At 37.3% G+C, this 24,177-nt stretch overlaps 1 protein-coding gene across 2 annotated transcripts in view; it reads right to left on the bottom strand.

Moving 5' to 3' along the window:
• Nucleotides 1–24,177, bottom strand: part of Pdgfc (platelet derived growth factor C) — a 201,121-nt gene that overhangs the window by 67,971 nt on the left and 108,973 nt on the right. For both annotated transcript variants that reach the window (XM_090343204.1, XM_090343205.1), the window contains one exon: nucleotides 23,099–23,294. In XM_090343204.1, coding sequence (XP_090199330.1) covers nucleotides 23,099–23,294 — 196 coding nt within the window. The remainder of the gene's footprint in view (nucleotides 1–23,098; nucleotides 23,295–24,177) is intronic.

The raw sequence follows: 24,177 nt of genomic DNA, 5'->3' as shown, positions 1-24,177 counted from the left end.
TTAAAGGCTATCAATTCGGAAATGTATCTGAAGAGTGATGCTATATATTCAGAAAAAAAAACTTGAGCTTTTAGAATTAGACATTTGTAGGAATGTTTGTTCTCTGATTTGATTAATAAGCAATTGTTTAAATTCATTTAAAGACATGAAAACTACAATTATTAAAATATTAGAAAGTCAAAATAATACAAAACAGAGTTAGAACACAAAGCTCTTGAAAGTTTTGCTTCATGTCTCTTATTTTATATGAATCTCCGCTGTGAGCATGACATAATCCACTTGGGTGATATGAGAACTGAAGAACTTTACACTAAGAAGGAATATGCAAACCTAAGCACTGGGCGTCCCTTCCCTGTTCTGGCACACTCCTGTTCTCCCTGTTCTGGAACTCCGTTCAGAGTTCCAGATGACGTATCATTGTAGACTTCCCATTTGACACCTGGGACACTGGGCAATTGAGTAATGGAGGGCTTACTTAAGGCTTTAGTCATTGTAAACCTCAACCTGGGCGAGACAGCATAGTTCACTCAGTGGCAAAAAATGACCACATCTTTCGGTGCAGCAAATCCAGCAATAATAGCCTTGTCATCGGTCAAGAATGTACTTTACATCACCAAGTTATGACTCAGGAGCTCTGAGCACATACAATGAGTGGTACATTTCACTTGTTATGCTTGGGGAATGGCCTAAAGATAACCTCTGAAGGATGTCATGCTCAGTAGTTTAATTGACTGACCACCTACCAATAATAAGGATCATTGCTACATTTTTATGGTTATGTCTTCCGACCCCAGTTAAATATGATCTCCTCTATGAAGCCCGGTAACAAAAGCTGTGCTACAGTCCTCTTCACACTCGTGACAATCTCACATGGCTCTTCACTATTCAGTACTTCGTGAAGGCTGAGCAGGCATTCCTCTAATAACTTTGCATACCAGATGTTCAGCAGGACAGTTGGCCAATACACCGCATAGACTGAATGATTCTCTTTCTCTCTCTCTCTCTCTCTCTCTCACACACACACACACACACACACACACACACACACACGCATACATATAATATGCAGACATATTTATATATAAATACATATAGACAACCAAGCAGTCATGATTACATCTGATTATCCATGTGTCATTTTATACAGTAAATATTCATACTATTGAATATTTTCCTTCCTATTCTAATGTTAATTATATTAAATATGAATCTGATGGATTTTCTCAAAAATAACTGCTTTGGATTTATGAAATCAGCACAATACATTAGATAATAATATTGTAGAAAGCCATTATGATGGAAATCCATCCATCAAATTTTCCCACATGCTCGTGGCCATAGTGACCACTTTGAGTTGTTTTACACATGTGACAACGGCATATGGCTATGGAAACCCTGTATATCTGTGGTCTAGGTATTGTACTGTTTATCAATTTGGTTTCTAACTTAGAGGTATTATCAAATTACAATTGAACAAAGCTGAATGAGGATACATTTGCTGATCATCTAAATCCTCTTGTCTCTTAAGGTTAACATATCAGGAAAATGACATTAATTATATATTCACAAAAATATAAAAATCTCTCTTGTCTATTATTAATCATTCCCTTCAGGAAATATTTGATTCCTAGGAAGTGGTAAGGTGGGCCAAAGTAAAGTTTTTCATCCTCTACCAATTTGTTTTCAGATAGCAAATTAAGTGATGTGTGAAAACTTTTCAAATAGTTTTGCCTATTTGGAAATGTTTTTGTCTATTTCCTCTCTCCACACTTAGGACACATTATTCCAGGCCCTCAGAATGTGATTCCAGATTATTTTCTACTAGCCTTTGAGTCTTCTATTGTCCTCCAAAGTCTTTATCCTCCCTCCACTCCACACATCACACTGCTTTTGCACCATTACCTCAGCCTATCATGCTTTAAAACAAGCCTTATTTTATCTGTCTAGCCTTTCTCAGCAGGGTTTGGTAAAGGAGGCACACTTACTTCAAAAAATTTAATGGCTATTTTCTTTCCTTTCAAGTCAGGCTCTTTCATCATCTTTTCATTTCTAGGTTATACATTTCAATTTCAATGATGGTTGGGTTTTGAGGGTTCAGTTCCTATGAATTTGTTATTGCAAAACTGATCAGTATCCAGTGGGTGGTTCAAATCAGATATTGAGTCATCTCAGCTAAAGGCTGTTTCTAATGGAGAATTCATGATGGTAAATATTGGCAGCCAGCTTCCTGATGACCTCGTAGAGGGCTGTGCACTTCAGCACAGACTATGGCATCATGTTAGTCACATTTCCATCTCTACAAAAAAATATCAGAAAAATCTTACAAAAAGAACATGCTTGCTGTGATTTATAGTTTTGGAGGTTTTAGCTCATAATCAAGTACTCTGCATTTGGGGGTTGTGGTAAAAGCATATGGCTGAGATACAACTTGGGCATCATGATGCCCTGAAAACTTCCAAACTAACAGTTCTATTACCTCCCAACAGTACTAATCAGAGGAACAACCCTTCAACATATGGAACATAGGCAGACAGACATTAAACATCCAAACCATAGCATATACCTTGCAAGTATATAATCTAGCTTTTACAAGATATGTTCTATTTCTGTTTCAAAAATACAGGTATTCATGGTAATTGTACATGCGCCTGGATCGAGGGTTCAAGGAATACTTATATTCTGTATCTCAGGCTTTGTATACACATCAGATGTTCGCTGAGCCCAGTATCTTGAAATTTTCCAATAATGTGATCTCTCACGATATCTACCTGCGGCACAAGCCAGAGCAAGCTAGACTTTGCACTGACATCAAAGATTTGATGAGCATAAATTCTTACGAGCAAGACTTTTGGGTATGTAGTTATGGGCTGTAAACCAGGGCCATCTTTATTGTCCTAATTGTGGAGTAGGAAGTCACTTGCAATTACAATTGCATTCTACTCCTCAACAAGGTGTCTTTTTATTTAATTCTATGATGACTAGGAAAGAGAAAAAAATTTGGAGAGCCTAGCAAATAATGAAACCATGAATGTGAGTGGTACATTTTAATTCTCTATAACAAAGAGGTACAAAACCTGTATACTAACTCTGCAAATTGGGAGTTTCTCTCTCCCCCTTCAGCCTGCACACCCCTTGTAAATAGGAATTAATAATTGTTCATAGGATCACTCCTATGTGAAATCTACAAGATCCCCTAAAGTAGAGAATAATGGTTACCAGAGACTGGAAAGGGAACACAAGACAGAAGGAAGAAAGAAGCTTAATTAGTAGTACCAAGATACAGGTAGATTGTTCTATTAAAAAGTGGAATGTCCAGAGTTATTAAAAATAAAAAGTATATTTTGGGGCCAGGAGGTTAGCCTAGTGATAGAGTGCTTGCCTAGCATGCACGAAGACCCGGGTTCAATTCCTCAGTACCACATACATAGAAAAAAGCCAGAAGTGGTGCTGAGGCTAAAGTGGTAGAGCTCTACCTTGAGAAAGTCTCAGGACAGTGCTTAGGCCCTGAGCTCAAGCCCAGGACTGGCAAAAAAATGTATATTTCTAGGAGAATACATTATTTTAGCAGAATATATGAATATACTAATTTTACAGAATGATACATTTCCTTATGACATTTTCACATAATAATGTAATCGGATTATATTTATTCTTTTGTTTTTAAATTTCATTTTTATCTTTAAGTAGTTGTTCAAAGCAATTTCCATTCAACAAAATAGTATATCAATATAATAAATCTTGACCAATGTCATCCCTTTCCAGGAGATAAAAGTTTGAATTGTCCCTTGACCAGGAAATGATGAGTGCTTGAAGAGGGGGATGCGCAAATACCCTAATTTTATCAAAATGAAATGCATGCATTGCATGGAAGTAGCCCATTGCACTCTCCATACAGGTATTACTACTCAGTATCAGTTACCAATAAAATAGTGATGGCCATGCTCTGGTGGCTCATCCCTGCATTTCTGGCTTCCTAGGAGGCTGAGACCTGAGGACTGCCAATGAAGTCAGCCAGGGTGAGAAAGCCCATGAAATTCTTCATCTACAATTAACTACCAAAATGCCCCAAGGGGAGCTCAAGTGCTAGAATGCTAACCTTGAACCAGAAAACTCAGGCCAAGTTCAAGAATGAAAGAATACTGATGTCTACCACCACAGAAGATTGTTAAAAGGTTATATTTTATTCCATATATTTTTATTATAATTAATAGAAGGGTCACATTATATTCACCAGATAGAAGGTGCATTACTTCACAAACATTGATACCCTTTCTCATGTCTTGGTCCCCATTTCCCTCCCCCCACCCCACCCCTTATCCTGTTCTCCCCGCTTCCCTATCCTATTTCAAATAACCAAATAAGCATATATACAATATATCAGATAATAAGGTAAAATACTGTAATAATATGAGATAACCCAGGGACAGCAAAAGAGATGAGAGATAACATAGTACATTAAGGACAAAAATCACTCATTATATGGCTTTGTTTATACACAGAAAACTAAAGTTGGATCCTTCTTTGTCATCCTGCACCAGGATTAACTCCAAATAGATCAAAGACCTCCAGGTAAAACCAGATACACTGAAAACTATACAAGAAGAAATAGGAGATACACCATGTCTCCTTGGCACAGGTCGAAACTTTCTTAATAAGGACCCAGAAACACAACAAATCAGAAAAAGTTTGGATAAGTAGGACTGTATTAAACTGCAGAGCTTCTGTATGGCTAAGGACATAGCTAGCAAATTAACTAGAAAGTCTACAGAGTGGGAGAAGGTCTTCACTAACCATACAATAGACAAAGGACTCATATCTAAAATATATCAACAGCTCAAAAAATGAATCACTCCAAAACTAATCTCAAAAGAAACAACCATCCCATTAAAAGATGGGCCAAAACTTAGAGTCTTCTCTGAAGAAGAAACAAAAATGGCCTATAGACATATGAAGAAATGCTCGACATCTCTAGCCATAAAAGAAATGCAAATCAAAACAACTCTAAGATTCCACCTCACTCCAGTTAGAATGGCCAGGATCAAGAAATCTAATAACAACAGATACTGGAGGGGATGTGGCCAGGAGGGATCACTACTACACTGTTGGTGGGAGTGCAAACTCGTTCAACAACTATGGAAAGCAGTATGGCAGTTCCTCAAAAGACTAAACATAGAGCTCCCCTATGACCCAGCAATTCCACTACTTGGCATTTACCCAACCGTCCAGAAACAAGGACATACTGAATCCACTAACACAATGATGTTCATTGCAGCACTATTTACCATAGCAAAGATATGGAACCAACCCAGATGCTACTCAGTTGATGATTGGTACAAGATGTAGTATTATTACACAATGGAATTCTGTGCTGCTGTCAGAAAGAACGACATTGCCCCATTTGTAGGAAAATGGAAATACTTGGAAAAAAAATCATATTAAGTGAAGTAAGCCAGACTCAAAGGAACCTAGGCTCAATGGTTTCCCTCATTTGTCATCATCAGTAGAAACCTTGGGCTCTCCTAGCAGAGATTTGCAATAGAACAAAACCTAGACACATAAGGCTATATATGACCCTAAATGAAAAGTTTAGTTTTATCCAGAATCTGGCAAACAATAGGAGTCTGACAAGTCACAGGACTGTTTAGTAGAGCCTACTGGATTAAGTTCTTCACTCAAACACTGCCAAATACTACAGGGTGTGCGATTGTGTGTGTATGTGTGTGCTCATGCATACATGCACACACATGCTAGAACTGGGACTTGAAATCAGGCCTAGGCCATGTCCCTGAACCTTTAGTTCCATCACTTGAAACACAACTCAACTTCAGGCTTTTGGGCAAATAAGTGGAGATGAAAGTCTTTTGGTCTTTCCTTCCCAGGCTAGCTTCAAACCATGATCCTCTGATCTCAGCCTGAATAGCTAGAATTAGTTTTTTTTGTCTGTTTATTTGAGCATATGCGTTTGAATTCAGGGATATTTGTACTAGCTATCTGAGATGGAAGCTTCATTCCTAGGCACATAATGGGACTCAAATCCTTCTTTTTTTTGCCACCCACCATAGTTGGGAAGACAATTACACACCACCCTACTCAGCCTCTTCCACTAAGAGGGGATCTTGTGGATTTTTCTCTCTGGGCTGAGTAGGATGGCGGGCCTCTTATCTTCACTTTCCTGCACAGCTAGGAAGACACAGGCCTACGCCATCATAACCAGCTATTGGTTTAAAAAGGGTTTTTTTTTTGTTTTACCTGGGCTATCTTGGAACTGTGATCTTCTTAATCTTAACCTTCCTGTAGCTCAGGCTACAAACAAGCCGCTGGCTTCTGTTGTCTCTGCTTTCTCTTATTCACTTTTTCTTTCTTTCCTTTTCATCTTTGTATGCCCCATGACCAACTCAAGAGTAGATTTCCCCATTAAAGCTTTTGAAAAGACACACAAGTATTGTGAATGTTTCCAAGTTTAGAGGGAAGGACCACAGTAATCTTGCTGTCAGACAATTACAGTCATTTTTTTCATAAGTTTAAAATCTAGATAAATTGTAGGTAAACTATAATTAGAGAGAGTACTTTCCACTCAACAACATGCAGGCCTCATTTTCATTGAGATTAACCCAAAGGCCTCAGCAAAAGCAATATCAACTACAATCCCATGACATAATTTTAAAAGCAAAACAAATTATGACCGGCTCAATTTAAACAAATATTTTCATACCATGAACAGGCTTGCTTATTCAAACTGGCCCAATGAAATGGAGAGTTACAGGTAGTAAGATCACAAAGCACAAGATGGTTACTGAAGTTGGGTAAGGGAAGGCATTTGTGTAAACAGAGTAGAGAATTAGCCACTATATGTATAAAAACATCTGTGTCTACAGCATGAGATCTGAAAATGTACTCAAGATATTTTCTGAGGGAAATATCTTTGGGCAAAGACATTCAAAAGGGTTCTGTGGGTGATAGCTAGGCTCTCTATTATTGGGAGACTTTCTGTTGACAAAATCATATAGCTTGTTATTCATCTTCCCATGTCTCCATTCGGAAAGATGGTAGTTTTCCAGAACACTATCTCTCATTCTCCTTTATGTTGGGTATATACTATATATCATTTGCAGTGTTATTTTCTGAATGTTCTATTTTTTTCTTGCTCATCATGACTTAATGTTGCAGGACATCTTTAAGATGTCTTTTATCTTTTGGGTTTTTAAAATTCTACTTCTTGTTTTTCTAATTCTATGGGATACATCATCAGGTTATTTGAAATCTTTTCTTTTCATTTGATACAGCTTTTATTACTGCTTTGTTTGTAACCCATACACTTTGATATGGCATATATCCCTTTTATTCCTTTTTAGAGTTATTTTTTTGATTCCTTTCTTCTTTGATGACAAGAACATGTTCTTCAATTTCCATGTATTTGTAAAATTTCTAAACGTCTTCTAAATTTAAATCTTTGTGATACATACTAGTATTTCCTTTTTCTAACATGATTTTTCACTTACGTTGTGTAATATTCTGGAGAATATTCCATGTGTTGATGGGAAACTCTAATGGGCTTGGCACATGGGAATGTGGAACTCAGTGACCAGTCCCCAGGCCTCTCTGCAAAAGCTCCATTGTTGGCAGAGGTTCTCTAGCACTGACTGGGATAGAATCAGGTCACAGAGCCTGTCCTCGGTATTCATAAGGCTGAGTACCAATCACAAAAGGGACTTCTAGAAGGAGCAGGTCACAGCTGCACTGCAGATGATGAGGAATGTAGCCCTGAGCCTTGTTTGGGCCCAGAAGCAATTGTGGTAAGGCCCACAGTACAGGTCCATGATCCTTGTTCAAGCAAGCACTGCAGATAGCAAGGTCTTTGGGAAGGTGGATTCCTAGTCCCCAGAGTCCTGCATGTTGGAAACAACATAGGAATAAGGGGCAGGGAACTCAGAATTGTGCCCTGTGACCAGTGGTGGCAGTAGATCATGTACAGAGTGGAAGAGTAGGCTATAGATTCCAGGAATAAAAGCTCTTCCTTAGGTCTTGAGTGGAGATCCCTGCTGTGCGGGACACCTGTCGCCATAGTGAAGCTTGTTACATAGGCAGCATGCTTAGGTCGCAGCTACACAGCTGGGATAGCTGGACTTGTGAGATCATGGTGGGATACACTTTGGACCTTCACGATAGGCATTTTCATAGTCCTCTGTTTTCTAGGGCAGTGTGAACACCAGCTTGTTGTTCTATTCTCAAAATGGCACCTTGGAGCAGCTTCAGTTCTTAGAGTGAGGAGACAGTGTGAGTCCCTTCTATGAAGCAAGAATCCAATGCAGACTCTCCAAAGCTCCACTGGTTGGCCTGTAAAGTTGTAACAAGTGCACAGCAGTCTATGGCAGAAATTAAAGGTATGAAATCTGGGGTATTGGCATTTGCTGTATCTCCCCAAGTTCCTTATTTCTTTGCACAGTTAGAACCTGGCTAAGTCACAGGGGGTGGGATATACTAGCACAGCTAGTCTCCCTGTTTTTACATGGTTTCTGTCTTCCCTATCTTCATTCTACCTGGCTTCTTTCCCAGCCACTCACTTCAAAGTGGTTATTCATTTGTTATTTTGACTCTGTGGATAGGTTAAGAGCAAGTTCAGAGTCCTTGTCAGCCATCTTGGAAGTACTTCTTGTTTTTCTTTCCTCTCTCACCAATTTTTGGGGAGTGTTAGTAGTTGTCTCTGACTTCACAGAATGATATATTGGGGCTCACAGTTAGGCTGCCTTTATCGGAAGTACACACTGACCAGGAGCTAGTATTCATGTCCTGGCTTATACTGAAAACAGATGTGTAAATTGCACTAACATTTCCAGTGAAGCTAGGAAGGAGTCCTAATTCCATGCTGTTCTTTCCAGGCCAGCCAGATGTAGTAAGGTTAACCTTAACTTAATCATAACATAGTTTTGCTAAATATTTTCATTTAACCTTTGTTAATTGCAGAGCAAAACAATCATCCCTTTGTAAAAATGACATTTTTGAATTAAGTTATTCCAGTATAAACCTTTGAGAGGAAAACCAAATAATAATTTGCCACAAATCCACCCATAAATAAGAAATAAATATCAAGTCAGCACCGCTTCTATAATAAAAAGTCGAGGAGGAACCCCACTTAAAGACTGAGTTCTTAGAGGCTGTATTTCCATTAACACAGCTAGAGACTAAAATTTTCCTCACAGGCAAGTGATCTCTGAACAAAATCACTCTTGAAAAGTGTGAAAAGAAAGGGAAAGAAAAGATAGAAGGGCACTGAACAGAAAACAAAGAGAGGTAAAGAAAAGATTTAGAAAGGAGAAGGAGCCACACACTGTTTTGAGCCAGACAGGAGTTGCGGGAGTTACAGATTTTTTTTCTCTACTTGGAATGTTGATTTTGAACATTTCAAACACCCCAAGCCAAAACATCTCATTAGCTGAAAGTACAGTCCCTTGATCTTAGACTTGGTCAGATCCCTACCCTGCATTTTAAGCCCTCTTGGGAATGACTTTTTTTTTTTTGAAGTACAAAAAAGTAAATTCTACAGAGGATAAAGAAAAGCAAAACTATAAATTATGCCACTGAGCTAACTATACTCAAAAGACTTGGAAAAAGGTGCTGCAAAATCTGCACTCCAAAGAAAACTTTCTGTGGCCAAAGCACAGGTAGAAAACAGTAACAGTAAATTTGAAAGCTGCATGTCAGTTTGTGCCTGTTCTAAACAATCAGGACAGTGTTACTTCGGAACTACCAGTAACTCTTCCTCTTTCAAATGGAAACAGGTTTAATGCATGGAATATTCTATGAAGACCAGTCAACACTTCGGCTCTTAGATAAGCCCATTACATTAACACTGCCAATTACAGCAGGTTTCAAAAAAGTTCTAGCTATAATCAACTGGCTAAGCAGTGACTCTTTATACAAACTAGCTCAATCAAAAACTTTCACAGAATGTGTGTAGATGGCGTTACAGTTTCCATACTCTTTCTGCCACTTCAGATGGACAGTATATGGAGAATGAAGTCAAACCTATAAAGGCAGAAGAAGACCAAAGCATTTGATGGTCCCTTGAAAATAAGTCTTAAAACAGCGTTTCCTTTCAGGAACTTCACTACCTTTCAACTTATGCCACTACCTATTAGGGAAAAAATTTTAGTATGGCACTCTTCTAGCAGAATTATAATGTTCCAAGACAAAATACAATATTGGTCTATGGTTTTCTCTGGGTTCATGTAAAATTTCCTTGCCCAATTCTAGAAGAGAGAAAGGCCAAGTTTGTGATGTTACGTGACACACTAAGGTACTCCATGGTTTGTCTTTAATATAAATGTTTCCCATGTAAGCAATGCTACTGCTGTCCATTTTCTGCCTCACAGTGTCCCAAAGCAAAAGAGAATTTAGATTTGAAATAGGAAACACTTGGATTCTGTAGTTTGATTTTTTGTATTCATTTTTTCATATATTTTTATTATAATTAATAGAAGGGCTACAATATATTCATGAGATAGAAGGCACATTACTTCACAAACATTGATACTCTTTCTCATGTCTTGGTCTCCCTTTCCCTCCCACCCCCGCCCTTCCTTTTGTTCCCCTCTTCCCTATCCTATTTCAAATAACCAAATAAGCATATATACAATATATCAGATAACAAGGTAAAATAGAAATTTACAATAGAACAAAACCTAGATACATAAGGTCATACAGTATGACACTAAACGAAAGGACCTCATGATATAGAAACAAAAGCCATATAATGAGTGATTGTAGTTTGATTTTGTACAGAAGTACATAGATATCCTCACACCATACACAAGATAAAATAAAGAAGGTAGTAACTGATAAAAAGAAGTTTTCTCTGCACCATCTATCTGGCAAATATCATGTAACCCTTCTATTAATTACAATAAAAATATATGAAAAAAAAGTTTTCTCTTGAAGCAATCTATAAATAAAAACAATATAAAACACCAATATGGGTGAGGTGAAAAGGCTGAAAGATTATCAACCTATAAAATTAAGTGACTGGGAAATAATGAAGTTACTTTAAATGTTTTAACTGCCTTCAATCCGCTCTGATATGTTATATATACTTCTGTCAGAACTGTCTTCTCAAATTATGCAATAATCTATAACCTTGCTCTATAATAAGATATAGCTTCCCAGTTAGAATTCTATATTCTTCACAATCTGCCTGCACATGTACTGACTCATCACTTGTCATACATCCAAATCATTTATCTCATGCTACTAAAAAAACGCCTCTCCTCAGATGCTGAATATGCATTACCCTCAAACCTGGACTTTCTATCATTATTACTGTGGGAAATAGCATCCTGTTTATAAAAATTCATGAAATTGCCAGGCTCATGCTTGTAAATCCTAGCTACTAGGATGCTGAGATTGAGGATCATGGTTCAAAGCCAGATCAGGCACTAAAGACCATAAGACTCTTATCTCCAGTTAATCACTAGAAACTGTAAGTGTCCCTGTGGCTCAAAGGGTAGGGAGGTAGCCTTGAGCTAAAGAGCTCAACAACAGCACCCAGGCCCAGAGTTCAAGCCACATGACCGACACACACACACACACACACACACACACACACACACACACACACACACAATTATGAAATTTTGTTGTAGAAGAAATAGTAAAATAAATGCAAGTTAAAGAGCTGATATAGTAGCCAACATGTAGATACTGCAGCAAGCAAGATCTGTCCCTGCTTGTTGGCACAGCGAGTCACCAGTTTTCTCCACACCAATATAAAAACAGGAAATTGTAGTCTTGCCGCAGAGGGCCACAGCAAACCTTTAAAAGCTACTGTTTTTTTTTTATTTTAAAGGATAACTAATAAATATGGATCATTTTACACAGTCAAAATATCTGCTCCATTTTAGCAAACTGAGCATTCCTATAACCCACTAATTTTTATTTTATTCCACATGGAACAACGATATAGTATTCCTTCCCATCAGCCCTGGTGTTATGGGGAAGAAGAAACACTATTTTCAACTGCACAGTTTGATTAAAGCATCCATTTCCAAAAGCTGTCATATCATCTTTCCAAATACAGTCTTGACACCTCCAATTAACCAACAAAAGGCTGGAAGGAGAAGTATAGCACAAGTGAAAGAGCACCAGTCTTGCGAAAATAGACCAAGCAAGTTTAAGTCCTTGTATGAGTGCATGCACACGCACATGCACATGAACAAACACACACACACACAGACGCACACACACGTCAGAAGAGACACAGTAAACAGTACATGAGAGACAATGATATAAAAAACTGAAGTACATTAACGTGCTCACCCGTGACATTGTTTTAGCTATACAACATTTCTAGCTATAGATAGAGAGAGAGACCAAGGCAATACCACACAGCAACAAGCAGTTCACAATATGGGGGACATAAGGTTTGTAGCACTTACCCTCTCGTTTCTTCTATCCCATTATTCCCTCCTCCCCCACCTCATTGCTTGTGTCTTGTGGTCAGAATGTCAAAACAAATCTAACTTGTATTTAACTTGCTTTGCCTTTTCTGAGAACATAAATAAAAATCTTCCATAGCATAACCACAAACCTTTTTCTTTTTCTTTCTGAAGATGGCTTGAGAAAAGCAGAAGGTATGTGGGGAAACAAAGCAAACATCTCACCTGAGTCCTTTTTTTTAAAGATAAAGGTAAATTTGTGATTTTTTTCCTACTTTTCACAGCAGATATACACTTGAACTTCACAGTACTAGGTACTGTTAGAATCCACTGTAAGATGATTGGGAGGGGTGGGGGAGAGAAATGGGGACAAAAACATAAAGGGTATCAATGTGTGAGAAGTAATGCACCTACTATCTAGTGAATGTAACCCCTCTATACATTATCCCAACAATAAAAAACAAAATAAATCAGTATTTTTCTTTTGTTTAATATTTTTATTGTATTTAATAAAAGGGTTACATGATATTTACCAGATAGAAGGTGCATTAATTCACATACATTGATACCCTTCCACATGTCTTGGTCCCCATTACCCTCCCCCTCACCCCCTCTCTTGGTTTTCCCCCCTTCCCTGTCCAATTTCAAGTAAACAAATACAAATGTATCCAATATATCAGATAACAAAGTGAGATATTGTGACAATATGAGATAACAAAGGAACAGCAAAAGAGATGAGAGATAACATAGCACCTTAAGGACAGCAATCATTCATTATATGGCTTTTGTTTCAATATCCTAGAGATCCATTCAATTAGCTTCATACTATATGGCCTTATGTATCAAGATTTTGCTCTATTGCAAATCTTTGCTATTAGAGCCCAAGGTTTCTACTGGCTATGATGAATGAGGGAAATCATTGAGCCTAAGTTCCTTTGAGTCTGGCTTACTTTGCTTAATATGATTTGTTCTAAGTCTTTGTTCTAAGTCCTAACAAATGGGGCGATGTCATTTTTTCTGACAGCAGCATAGAATTCCATTGTGTACAAATACCACATCTTGTGGATCTATTCCTCAACTAAGGGACATCTAGGTTGGTTCCATATCTTTGTTATGGTGAATAATGCTGCAATGAACATTGATGTGCTAGTGGATTTAGTATGCCCTAGTTTCTGGATGGTTGGGTAAATGCCAAGTAGTAGAATTGCTGGGTCATAGGGAAGCTCTATGTTTAGCCTTTTGAGGCACTGCCATACAGCTTTCCATAATGGTTGATCGAGTTTGCACTCCCACCAACAGTGTAGTAGTGATCCCTCCTGGCCACATCCTCTCCAGCATCTGTTATTATTCGTTTTCCTGATCCTGGCCATTCTAACTGGAGTGAGGTGGAATCTTAGAGTTGTTTTGATTTGCATTTCTTTTATGACCAAAGATGTTGAGCATTTCTTCATGTGTCTATAGGCCATTTTTGTTTCTTCTTCAGAGAAGACTCTCTTTAAGTCTTTGGCCCATTTTTTAATGGGATGATTGTTACTTTGGAGATTAGTTTTGGAGTGATTTAATTTTTTGAGCTGTAATCAGTATTTTTTCTTGACAACCATTTACATACCAACTACATCATGAACAAAGTTAAGTAGAAAATACACCTGTCTTTGTGTATTACCAGTAAAACAGCTAGGTCCATGATATAAAAGCATTGCTTTCCAAGCAATACTGGATGAGCAGAAGAGCTAGAAAATCCTCTGGAGACTTCTATGAGGCATTTCCACAGGCTTTGGAGCACTGAATAATCAATTGAGGAGTGTCTAAGTGGGAACCTAAAGAGTTACTAGGAGCAAGAGGAGAGGGGCTTGGGGTATGGGCTAGTGACAGAGTCCTTGTCTAGCATGCAAGAAGCCCTGGGTTCGATTCCTTGATAACTACCTATACAGAAAAAGCCAAAAGTGATGCTGTAGCTTAAGTGCTAATGCACTAGCCTTGAGAAAGCTCAAGGACAGTGTCCAGGCCCTGTGTTTAAGCACCAAAAGTGGCAAAAAAGTCAACAGGAGAATCCTGGGATGGAAGACAGCCTGAATCTTTCCTTTCACCTCTGTGGCCCACACAAGTCTGTGCGCCTGGACCATTGGACAGCGTTTTCAGCATACATAATAATCTGCAGGTAGCTGTCTCAATTGCATATCTCAATTGAATGGTATCTTCAGAAGACTGAGCAAATCACAAAACGTAACTCTAGATCCAATCTAATTTCTAAGACTGGAATAAAAATGAAGACCTTTACAAATGCACAAGACTAAAGACGATAGGTAAAGAAATAGAATTCTGCAGATCCTCTTATATAAAAGGAATTGTACCAACAAGGTACCTTTTATCAAAAGGTAAAGATGAAGAAACACAGACTACATCCCCCCAAATCCCTTCATAACAAGTACTGTAAGAACACATTTTAAAAAAAGTATAAAAGTAATCAGGTGTAATGGCAAACAAAGTTAACCCCAGCTCCTTAGGAAGTAGAAATAGGAAGATCATAATGCCAGACTGGCAATGCTGAAGTGTGAGACTTTGCATAAACAAAGTAACAATAACAAAAAAACAAAAACAATAATGGGAATAACCCAAGTGGAAGCCTTCCTAACAAGTATGTTTAATTTCAATCCTAGAATCTAAAAGATGTTTTGTTTTTTTTTAAAGATGTAGGAACTATCAGTAACAACTGCATTCACATCCAATGTCAGGCAATTGGTAAGAGAACCAGTGGGTCTCTATAGGCTGAACAGAAGCTGCCGGCTTCATTCTGTTCACTGACCACAGTGTCTGAGTTTACCAGTGCCTTGACTTTCAAGGTTTCCAAGACATTTCCCTAGGGAAAGGTATTAAAGTTCTTATTGTAAGCACTTTCAAAAGAGCCATTAATTTGATCAGCAAAACTCTCAACAGGTACCTGATTGGGTCCAATGACCCAACTGAGCTACAAACTTTACAGCCTTGCCTTGCTGTTCCCAACCATTCTAGCCTATTGTATCCAGATACTTAACCAATCCTCACCATGACTTGACAAGTGAAAGTTTCATCTTCAGTCTAGATCAAATGATCAAAATCCTGTTTCCCTGTTCACTACAAAAGCTGTCAAGGCAGCATTCTTCATTGCTATGTTACTCAAAGAAATCAACTCTGCTTGATCAAAATTAAAAAGCAGTCTGATCTGGGTTGCTCATGCCTACAATCCTAGCTAATCAAGAGGCTTAGATCTGAGGATCATAGTTCAAAGTGATTTCTACCAAAAAGCTACATAGACCTGTGGCTCTAGTGATAGAGCATTAGTCTTGAGCAAAAATAAACAAACAAAAAACCTCAGCAACAGCACCCAGACTGATTTCTAGCCCCAGGACTCTCACAAAAAGGAATAAAATGCCAGAGTGTTGTGGTGACACCTGGAAGCTAGTGGCTACATTATTCCAAGGATTCAGTTCAACTAGACTATGACCACAATACATATAACTGCCATGACTACCCCTGAGTAACCCTAATTGGCTTTTCTGGCAATCTGCATAGTATAATTAACCAAAACCATTACATTGGCATGTGAATCGGTGCAACTTACTCTGTACCTGTGTGCTGTGGGAATGTGTTGACCTTTTCTATCCATCAGGTTCATTCCGGATACATGAACTCAATATTGTTCTGGACATTTTATGTGCCTGCTTCTATCTGACCCAAAACACACGGACCCACTATTCTTGCACCCACAGAGGACCACATTTCTGCAAGTCCCAGGAGATTAACTCTGTGCAAACCTGGGTCTCTCAGCCTCATTGTTAGGTCTCAGAGCCATATAGAGCCAGTATTTATGCCAGCATCAGACTGTGTTGGAAGAGTAGGTATATATTGTGTGAAGAGGGTAAATATAGATTAATTGTGGCTATTGTTTATTTACATATGCATTTCTAAGACAGTCATTAAAAACAGAAAGTGACATACATTTTTCCCTTAATTCAGCTGAAAGGAAAAGAGGACAAATTAAATAAATGCAATAAAAGTATACAAGGAAATAAAAGATGAATATAGAAGGAATGTACAAAATGTCTAAAAAAATCACTGCAGGACATCAAATACAATACTGAAAATATAAATCATTCATTTTTACATGTATGGACACATAAAATCCAGGAAAGAATTCAGGCTAGTAAAGAAACTTATCTGAGGGTTGAGAAGCTTGGCCTAGTGGTAGAGTGCTTGCCTAGCAGTCATGAAGCTCTGGGTTCAATTCCTTGGTACCACATACACAGAAAAAAGCTGGAAGTGATATTGTGGCTCAAGTGGTACAGTGTTAGCCTTGAGAAATTTCAATCCCCAGGCCCAGAGTTTAAGCCCCAGGACAGGCAAAAATAAATAAATAATTATAATAAAAAAGAAACATCATATATACCCATATTACACACATACACACACACAGAGTTCTTCTATAGAAGGTAAAGCTTAATTTGTGTTTTTTGAGAGTAAGTTGGCTTAGTTGTGAAACTCCAAACAATATTTGCCCAAATATAATAGGAAGATAGTATTTTGTCAGAAAAGATGCCTAGTACATGAAACATTCTTAGATGATCAAAGTCACAATCCTTACTGCTAGGCAATAACACTTCTGTGTAGGATCACAAGAGTCCATGGCCTTTGAGGTTCTTCCTAAAAACCCATCACTTCAGTTCAAACATGAGAAAACACAGACAATTCTAAACAACTGACATTCTTTCAAACACCTGCTAAGTTCTCTTCAAAACTGTCAAGACAAGAGAGCTACAAAGTACAAACTGTTACCGACTTTTGAGATTAAGTAGATATTCCAACTAAGTGTAATGTACATACTCTAAAGAAGACAAAGGAAAAACAATCGATAGCATCCCACTGAAGTCTGAAATTGAGTTAACAGTATTTTATGAGGCTTGATTTCTTAATTTTATCATGTTCTTCTGCAATGACAGAAGTACAGATTGGATGCTCCCAGGCTCACCATATATGGGAACTTCCTGTAACTCAAAATTATTCCAAATTTTAAACTATTAGTAAAAAGGCAAACTTTAAAGTAATACAGACAACAAAGATCCCTACTAAGACTATCAACCACCTAATAAGAACCAGAAATGACATTAAAATGAGGAGAGAAATCTTGAATTTTACGAACTACTACAGTTCTTTTTATAAATTCCAACTAATTTCCAGAACAATTACCAAAATGAGTGAGTTTAGCCAGTCACCAGTACTACCTACTCAGGCTGAGATCTGAGGATCTTAGTTCGAAACCAGCTGAGACAGAAAAGTCCATGAGTCTCTTACCTCCAATAAACAACCCAGAAAAAGCCAGAAGTGCATTTTGGCTCAAGTGGTAGCTGAGCACAAATTGGCTCAGGGACAACACCCAAACCCTTATTCAAGCTCTAGGACTGGAATGATAACAACAACAACAACAACAACAACAACAACAACAGTACTAAATGAGTTTAGCAAGTCAGAGAGACAGAAGATTAATACTAAACTTGTTTTCATTTCTTTGTGTGTGTGTGTGTGTGTGTGAGAGAGAGAGAGAGAGAGAGAGAGAGAGAGAGAGAGAGAGAGAGAGAGAGAGAGAGAGAGAGAGAGAGAGAGAGAGAGAGAGAGAGAGAGAGATGGGGCTTGAACTCTTGGTTGGGCGCTGTCCCTGAGCTCTTCAGCTCAAGGCTCTACCACCCTACCCTTGAGCCACAGCCCCACTTCCCATTTTCAAGCGATTAATTGGAGATAAAAGTCTCATGTTTTTTAGTGCCCAGGCTGGCTTTGAACTTCAATCCTCAAATCTCAGCCTCCTGAGTAGCTAGGTTTATCAGTGTAAGCCATTGCCCCAGATTCATTTGTTTTCATTTCTATACACTGGCAATATACACTTACATAATGTAGTTTTCAAAATAAAAATATATTCACAAACTATAAAGATTATAAAACTAAATCAAAATAACATACAGATAGTATCTTTATAAAGAAGCCTCTAAAATGAGCATGGTGGCAGCAGCCTATAATCATACGAAGACTGAGAAGAATCACAGTTCCAGGTCAGTGCAGGCAAAAACTCTGTAATTTACAGACTCATCTCAACAGAAATGAGCTATGTACAACTTGGTTGGGGGGAGAGGGGCTGGGAGGGAAAAAAAATGAAGAAAATGAGGGATCAGTGAAACTGTTCAAAAAGAAATGCACTCATTTTGTTACTTATGTAACTGTAACACCTCTGTACATCACTTTTACATTGTAGCATGTGCCTAATATATTCTAGTAGTTACAGAAAGGTTAAAAATAAGAGGATCAAAATCTAAGTTCAGGTTTGGGCAGAAAATTATACCTTAACACAAACACCCAATGTGAAGAAAGGTTCATGCATTTTTTTCGCATTTTTAAAGATTTTTTTAAAGGTGATATCCAGAGGAGTAGCAGTTAATAAAGCAGATAAAGAGTACATTTTAAACAATGTCACCCCTCAGCTATTTTCCTTCCTATCCCAGACAAGTTGTATAGTTCATTTTCAATATAGTATCCAGTGAGTATCACTGTTGTGTTTGTTCACACTTTGTTCCTCCATTTCTATGCTTCTCCTTTCTTTCCCAAAGACAGATAAACGAACAAGACAAGAGGAAAGGAAAGCAAAAACAGCAACCAGGAAAAGATCTCTTATTTCCATTTCCTGGATACATTTCAACAAATATAATCTCTTTTTTCATATATTTATTATTGTAATTAATAGAAGGGTTACATGATATTTGCCAGATAGATGGTGCATTAATTTCCATACATTGATACCCTTTCACATGTCTTGGTCCCCATTTCCCTACCCCCTACCCCCACCCCTCATCTTGGTTCCCCTCTTCCCTATCCAATTTCAAATAACCAAATACACTTATCTTCAAAACTACTTGACGAAAAATGGAACAATTTTCCAGAAACTTTACAGCCTAATTCTAAAGTCTAGACTCAACAGACAAATTGCTCCAATGTTCCCGAAGGAGAAGCAAATGAAGTGAGAAGTCTGTAACAGTACCTTCTGTAACACGGAAAAAGTAATTAAGACAGCACTATTCCATTAAGAGATACAATTGACTAAAAGAATGATAACCCATCTGACATGAACAGAAATGCAATCTGCAAGTTAACTGCCTTGGAAATGCAAAAGTATCCCTTCAATACAAATGGGATACCCACTACTGAAAACTCAGAAACACAGAGCTGAACAAATTTCAGTATATTAAGTACTTAAATAATTAAGGCAAAGTTCAAATAATCAAATACTAGTTGTAATATATTAATAAGCAAGTTATAAAAATGTGGTTAGTAATAAAATGAAAATATTCCAATCTCACTAGTAATTAGAAAACCAAAATCAAATTAATAATGTATAATTTCAAGCAGGGAGTCAGTGGCTCATGCCTGAATTCCTAGCTACTTCAGGAGGCTGAGATCTGAGCATAGCTTTCAAAGGTTAAGCTTTCTGAGCAGGAAAGATCCTGAGAGTATCATCTCCAATTAACCACCAGAAAACCAGAGGCAGTGCTATGGTTCAAGTGGTAGAGCACTAGCCTTGAGCTGAAGAGCTCAGAGAAAGCACCCATGCCCAAGACTTCAAGCCCCACAACCAACAAAGAAAAAAATGTGCAATTTCATAGGTAACCTATTATCAAAAAAATGAAAAAAAGGCAGATCAACTGTTAGCAATACAAACTCTATATTGCTAGAAAGGTAAGTAGATCACTTAAAATGAATTTTTCTAGTGAAGTTGGAAATATAAAAATCTCCTCCTACTGAGTCCACTAACACATAAAAATCAAAGCCTGGAGTGGTGCAAAATAACTGGAGAAAAGCCAAGTATTCCTTGAGAAGGTGAAGAATTGGGTACGTTATACCATGTTGGAGCACTTTCTTAGCACACATAGGGCCACACTACACAATAGAGTATCAGAAATAAAAGAAAACAAAGGATCTAATCTACCTACATCAGCATTGATAGGCTGATTGGTTGAGTGTCTGTTTGGGGGTTTGACCTCAGTCTCTCACTTGCTAGACCAGACCTGCAGAATCTGTCTACAACTGGACCATTCGGTAAGCATCTCCCCTTTGTCATTGAGTCTCAAGAACTTTTTTCCCCAAGTTGGCCCAGAACTACATACTCTAAGTCTTAGCTTTCCCTATAGCTTAGAATGGCAGTCATATGGTTTCAGAAAAAAAAATCTCTCAAACTTTAGTGCCCTGGGTAGCCTCAAATCACAATCCCATTATCAGTCTCTCAGGTAGCTAGGATCACAGGCTCAAACCTCACAACCCACGCAGAAACTTTCAAACACCTGACACTTTTGGATGTTGCTTATTTGAAATAAACACCAAATCTCAGAAAAAAAACTGCTAAAACACTGATACTTATTTCAAAACAGGAAAGCCTAAACTAATCTCAATAGAACAGAGAAATAGGTGAAGAAAACTTACAGATGTAGTTTGGAGGACAGAATAACAATTAGATTGGCAGAAATAAGTCTAATCAGGGCTGAACTGGATAGAGGTTGAACACAGCTGGTAATGTTATTTCCTAAAGTTGAGTCACATATTGCCATTCATAATGACAGCCTAATTTTACTATTAACTGAGATAAATACTGCACACACATGCATATAGATGCACATGTATGTATGCAGATGCACATATATTCTCTCTTCTGAAGCATAGTGCATTAGGTTAGGTATTCAGGTAACACAAAGCCTTCCTACTGCAGAAAAGCAATTACAGTATAAAGGTACAAGAAAATGCTAAGCTTCTAGCTACTGTTGTTGCTATAACAAATTCATTTTTCAAAAAAGCATACATGTCTTATGTCTGTATTCCTAGCTACTGGGGAAACTCAATGTAACTGAAGCCATCCTAGGCAAAATCTGTGAGATTCCATCTCCAATTTACCAGCAAAAAGCCTTACTGTAGGTGTAGCTTAAGTAATTCATGTCACTCATGAGTAAATAAGTCAGATTTCACAAAGACCTCAGTTTAGACTCTGGTACTAGAAGGTAGATAATGATGATGATAATGATAGATAGATAGATAGATAGATAGATAGATAGATAGATAGATAGATAGATAGACAGACAGACAGATAGACATAGATCTTTCTTTGACGTAGAAGAGTTTCAACATTCATGAAACTTTGGTAGGCAGAACTGATACTTTGTAAAGTAGATAAGTCTTATACATTTTGCATTTTTCTACAAAAATCGTGAATTTTGTTTATAAAAAAGAAACTTGCAGCACAGTTTGATGAAAATTCTCCTAAGTGAGTACCAGGGGGCAAAAATGAGTGTTCTTATTTTTGAGTACAAAATATAAATGCTATTCATTCCATCTCTCTGGTTTCTTACTTCTCTCTCTCCAAACTGAATAACTGAATAGCATAGTCTTCTAAGGACAGCCAGATTAGCACCTATTTCTATAGGTCTGAAATTACAAATATCAGGAAAATGACAACTTGATTTGAGTCACCCCCAAAAGCAATGTGAGTCCAAGTAGACAGATGTTACACAGAAAACCTGATGACATCAAGAATTAAGTTTATTTAATCTATACTGAAATATTTATCTGTAATCAAAGACAAAATGAAAATTCTCTTTCAACTTGTATATAAAAGAGAAAGTCAAAAACTGGCAAAGAAGTTTAAGTAAAATATTTTCACGATATACAAATGCCCCTGGAATGAAAAAATCTTCAATAAGACCACCCACCCTTGACAACTGTATTTCCCTGGGATTTGAGGGCACTGTTTTTATGACATACAGTAGGTGGTCTTTTGTGGAGATGAAATATTCAAGCTGACTCTGAATTTCTACCTGGAGAGACAGATTTGAGACTCTGGTGTCAACACTGAATTTTTTTGTTTGAGACGAAGTAGTCAAACATTTTGGCTGTCTGTGTGACTATGCTCCCATACTTCTAAGTAGGTAGTACACATAGCTATAGATACACAAAGCTTTCAAAAAATACCTTATTTAATCCTCTTACTGATTTGGCTGGCAGGAAGCTCAAGTGTATAATGTTTAGAACTAAGAGTAATATATGTTTACAGACTCAACTTCGTTCCTTTATATAGCATTTCGATATTCTATTTCTTGTTTTTAAACAGTTTTACTCTATCTCTGTTTTTTAACCAAATTTTCCTCAGAACATTTTAGAAAATAGAAAGTAATGATCACATAGGAATATTTATTTATCTTATGATTTAAGAAAAATTTAATGTTTAGTAAATATAGAAAGTATGAGTGACAGTTGTTGTTGTTTTGGCAGTAGTGGAGTTTTAACTCAATAATTTTGTTTTTGAGTTGGGGATCTCCCACTGGAGTCATATATATAATCCACCTTTTAGCATATTTGTATTAGGGATTGCATCTCATGGACTATCCGCCTGGACTGACCATACTGTAATTCTCTATATCTCAGTGGCTAGGATAATAGGTTTGAGTTATTGGCACCTAGCTATCTTCTAGATTAAAAGGAAGGCAATATAAAATAGAGGTCATGTAAGTTCATAAAATGCCTTGCATTCTCAGAGAAACATAGGATAATATTCACAATTACATTAATGAAGAAACTTGCAAGACAATAGCTTTGCACTTTACTGGGTAACTTACTTGCATATATCATCTTCTGGGTCTTCTAGCCCAAACCTTTCATCAAATGTAAGCTGTATCCATACATTCTCCTCAGCTGCCACTAATCTCCATACCAGGACCATATTTCTTGGATACATGTGAGGAAACCTTGGGCTGTGAATACTTCCATTTGAAGACACAGTAATAATTCTCTCATGCTGGGGATCTTGAACACCTAAAGCAAAAATAGACACATCAGAACACACATTTCAAATTTTGCACATCCAAAGTAAGTGTATATTTCAGACTTTACCCTAAATAAGTCAAAGAGCATACTCAGCCAAGTGTCACTGTTCTCTAAATTTATCCAGCAGACAAAAATTTTTATTTACACCTGAAAGAATACAGGAAAAATCATATTTTACATCTAACAATGGATTTTGAATAATTAACTCCTTTGGATGCCTAATAAAATAATTTTTATTTTTATTTTATTTTTAAAAATACAAATAAAAGCTGGGCACGGTGGCTCATGCCTATAATCCTAGCTACTCAGAAGGCTGAGATCTGAGGCTTGAGGTTCAAAGCCAGTCCGGGCACAAAAGGAGGGAAGATTCTCATCTCTTATTAACCTGTAGAAAACGGGAAGTAGCGCTGTGGTTCAAGGTGTAGGGTAGTAACCTTGAACTGAAGAGCTCAGGGATAGCACCCAGGCGCAAACTTCAAGGCCATGACCCACAACAAATAAACAAAGAAACAAACAAACAAATAAATAAATAAATAAAATAAAACTTTAATTTCCTAATCTTAAAAAAACAATTAATGACCTAAATGATTCCATTAATTTCACGTGACAATATCTGAGAGAGCTGAAATGTCAATCATCACTTCAGCTGCCTATATTTTCTTATTCCCAGTACTTTAGAAACTAAGCCAATAAGACAATCTTAACTGTTTCTCATATGGATACACAATTCAATTTTGTACTGAGTTGTATTCAATACAGGCCCTAGGTTTTGCATAAACTCTAATAACGAAATGACCTTGAATCTTTAAAAAATAAAATGAGATCAAAGCAATGGTCTTAATTTTTTTATATCAAATTTCTTGTATCAAAT

The sequence above is a fragment of the Megascapheus bottae genome, chromosome 13 (assembly GCF_031878675.1).
Source record: "Megascapheus bottae isolate mThoBot1 chromosome 13, mThoBot2.hap1, whole genome shotgun sequence".
NCBI classification, from domain to species: domain Eukaryota; kingdom Metazoa; phylum Chordata; class Mammalia; order Rodentia; family Geomyidae; genus Megascapheus; species Megascapheus bottae.
Note: the sequence above shows the minus strand (reverse complement) of the source record. Positions and strands in the feature narration are given on the sequence as shown.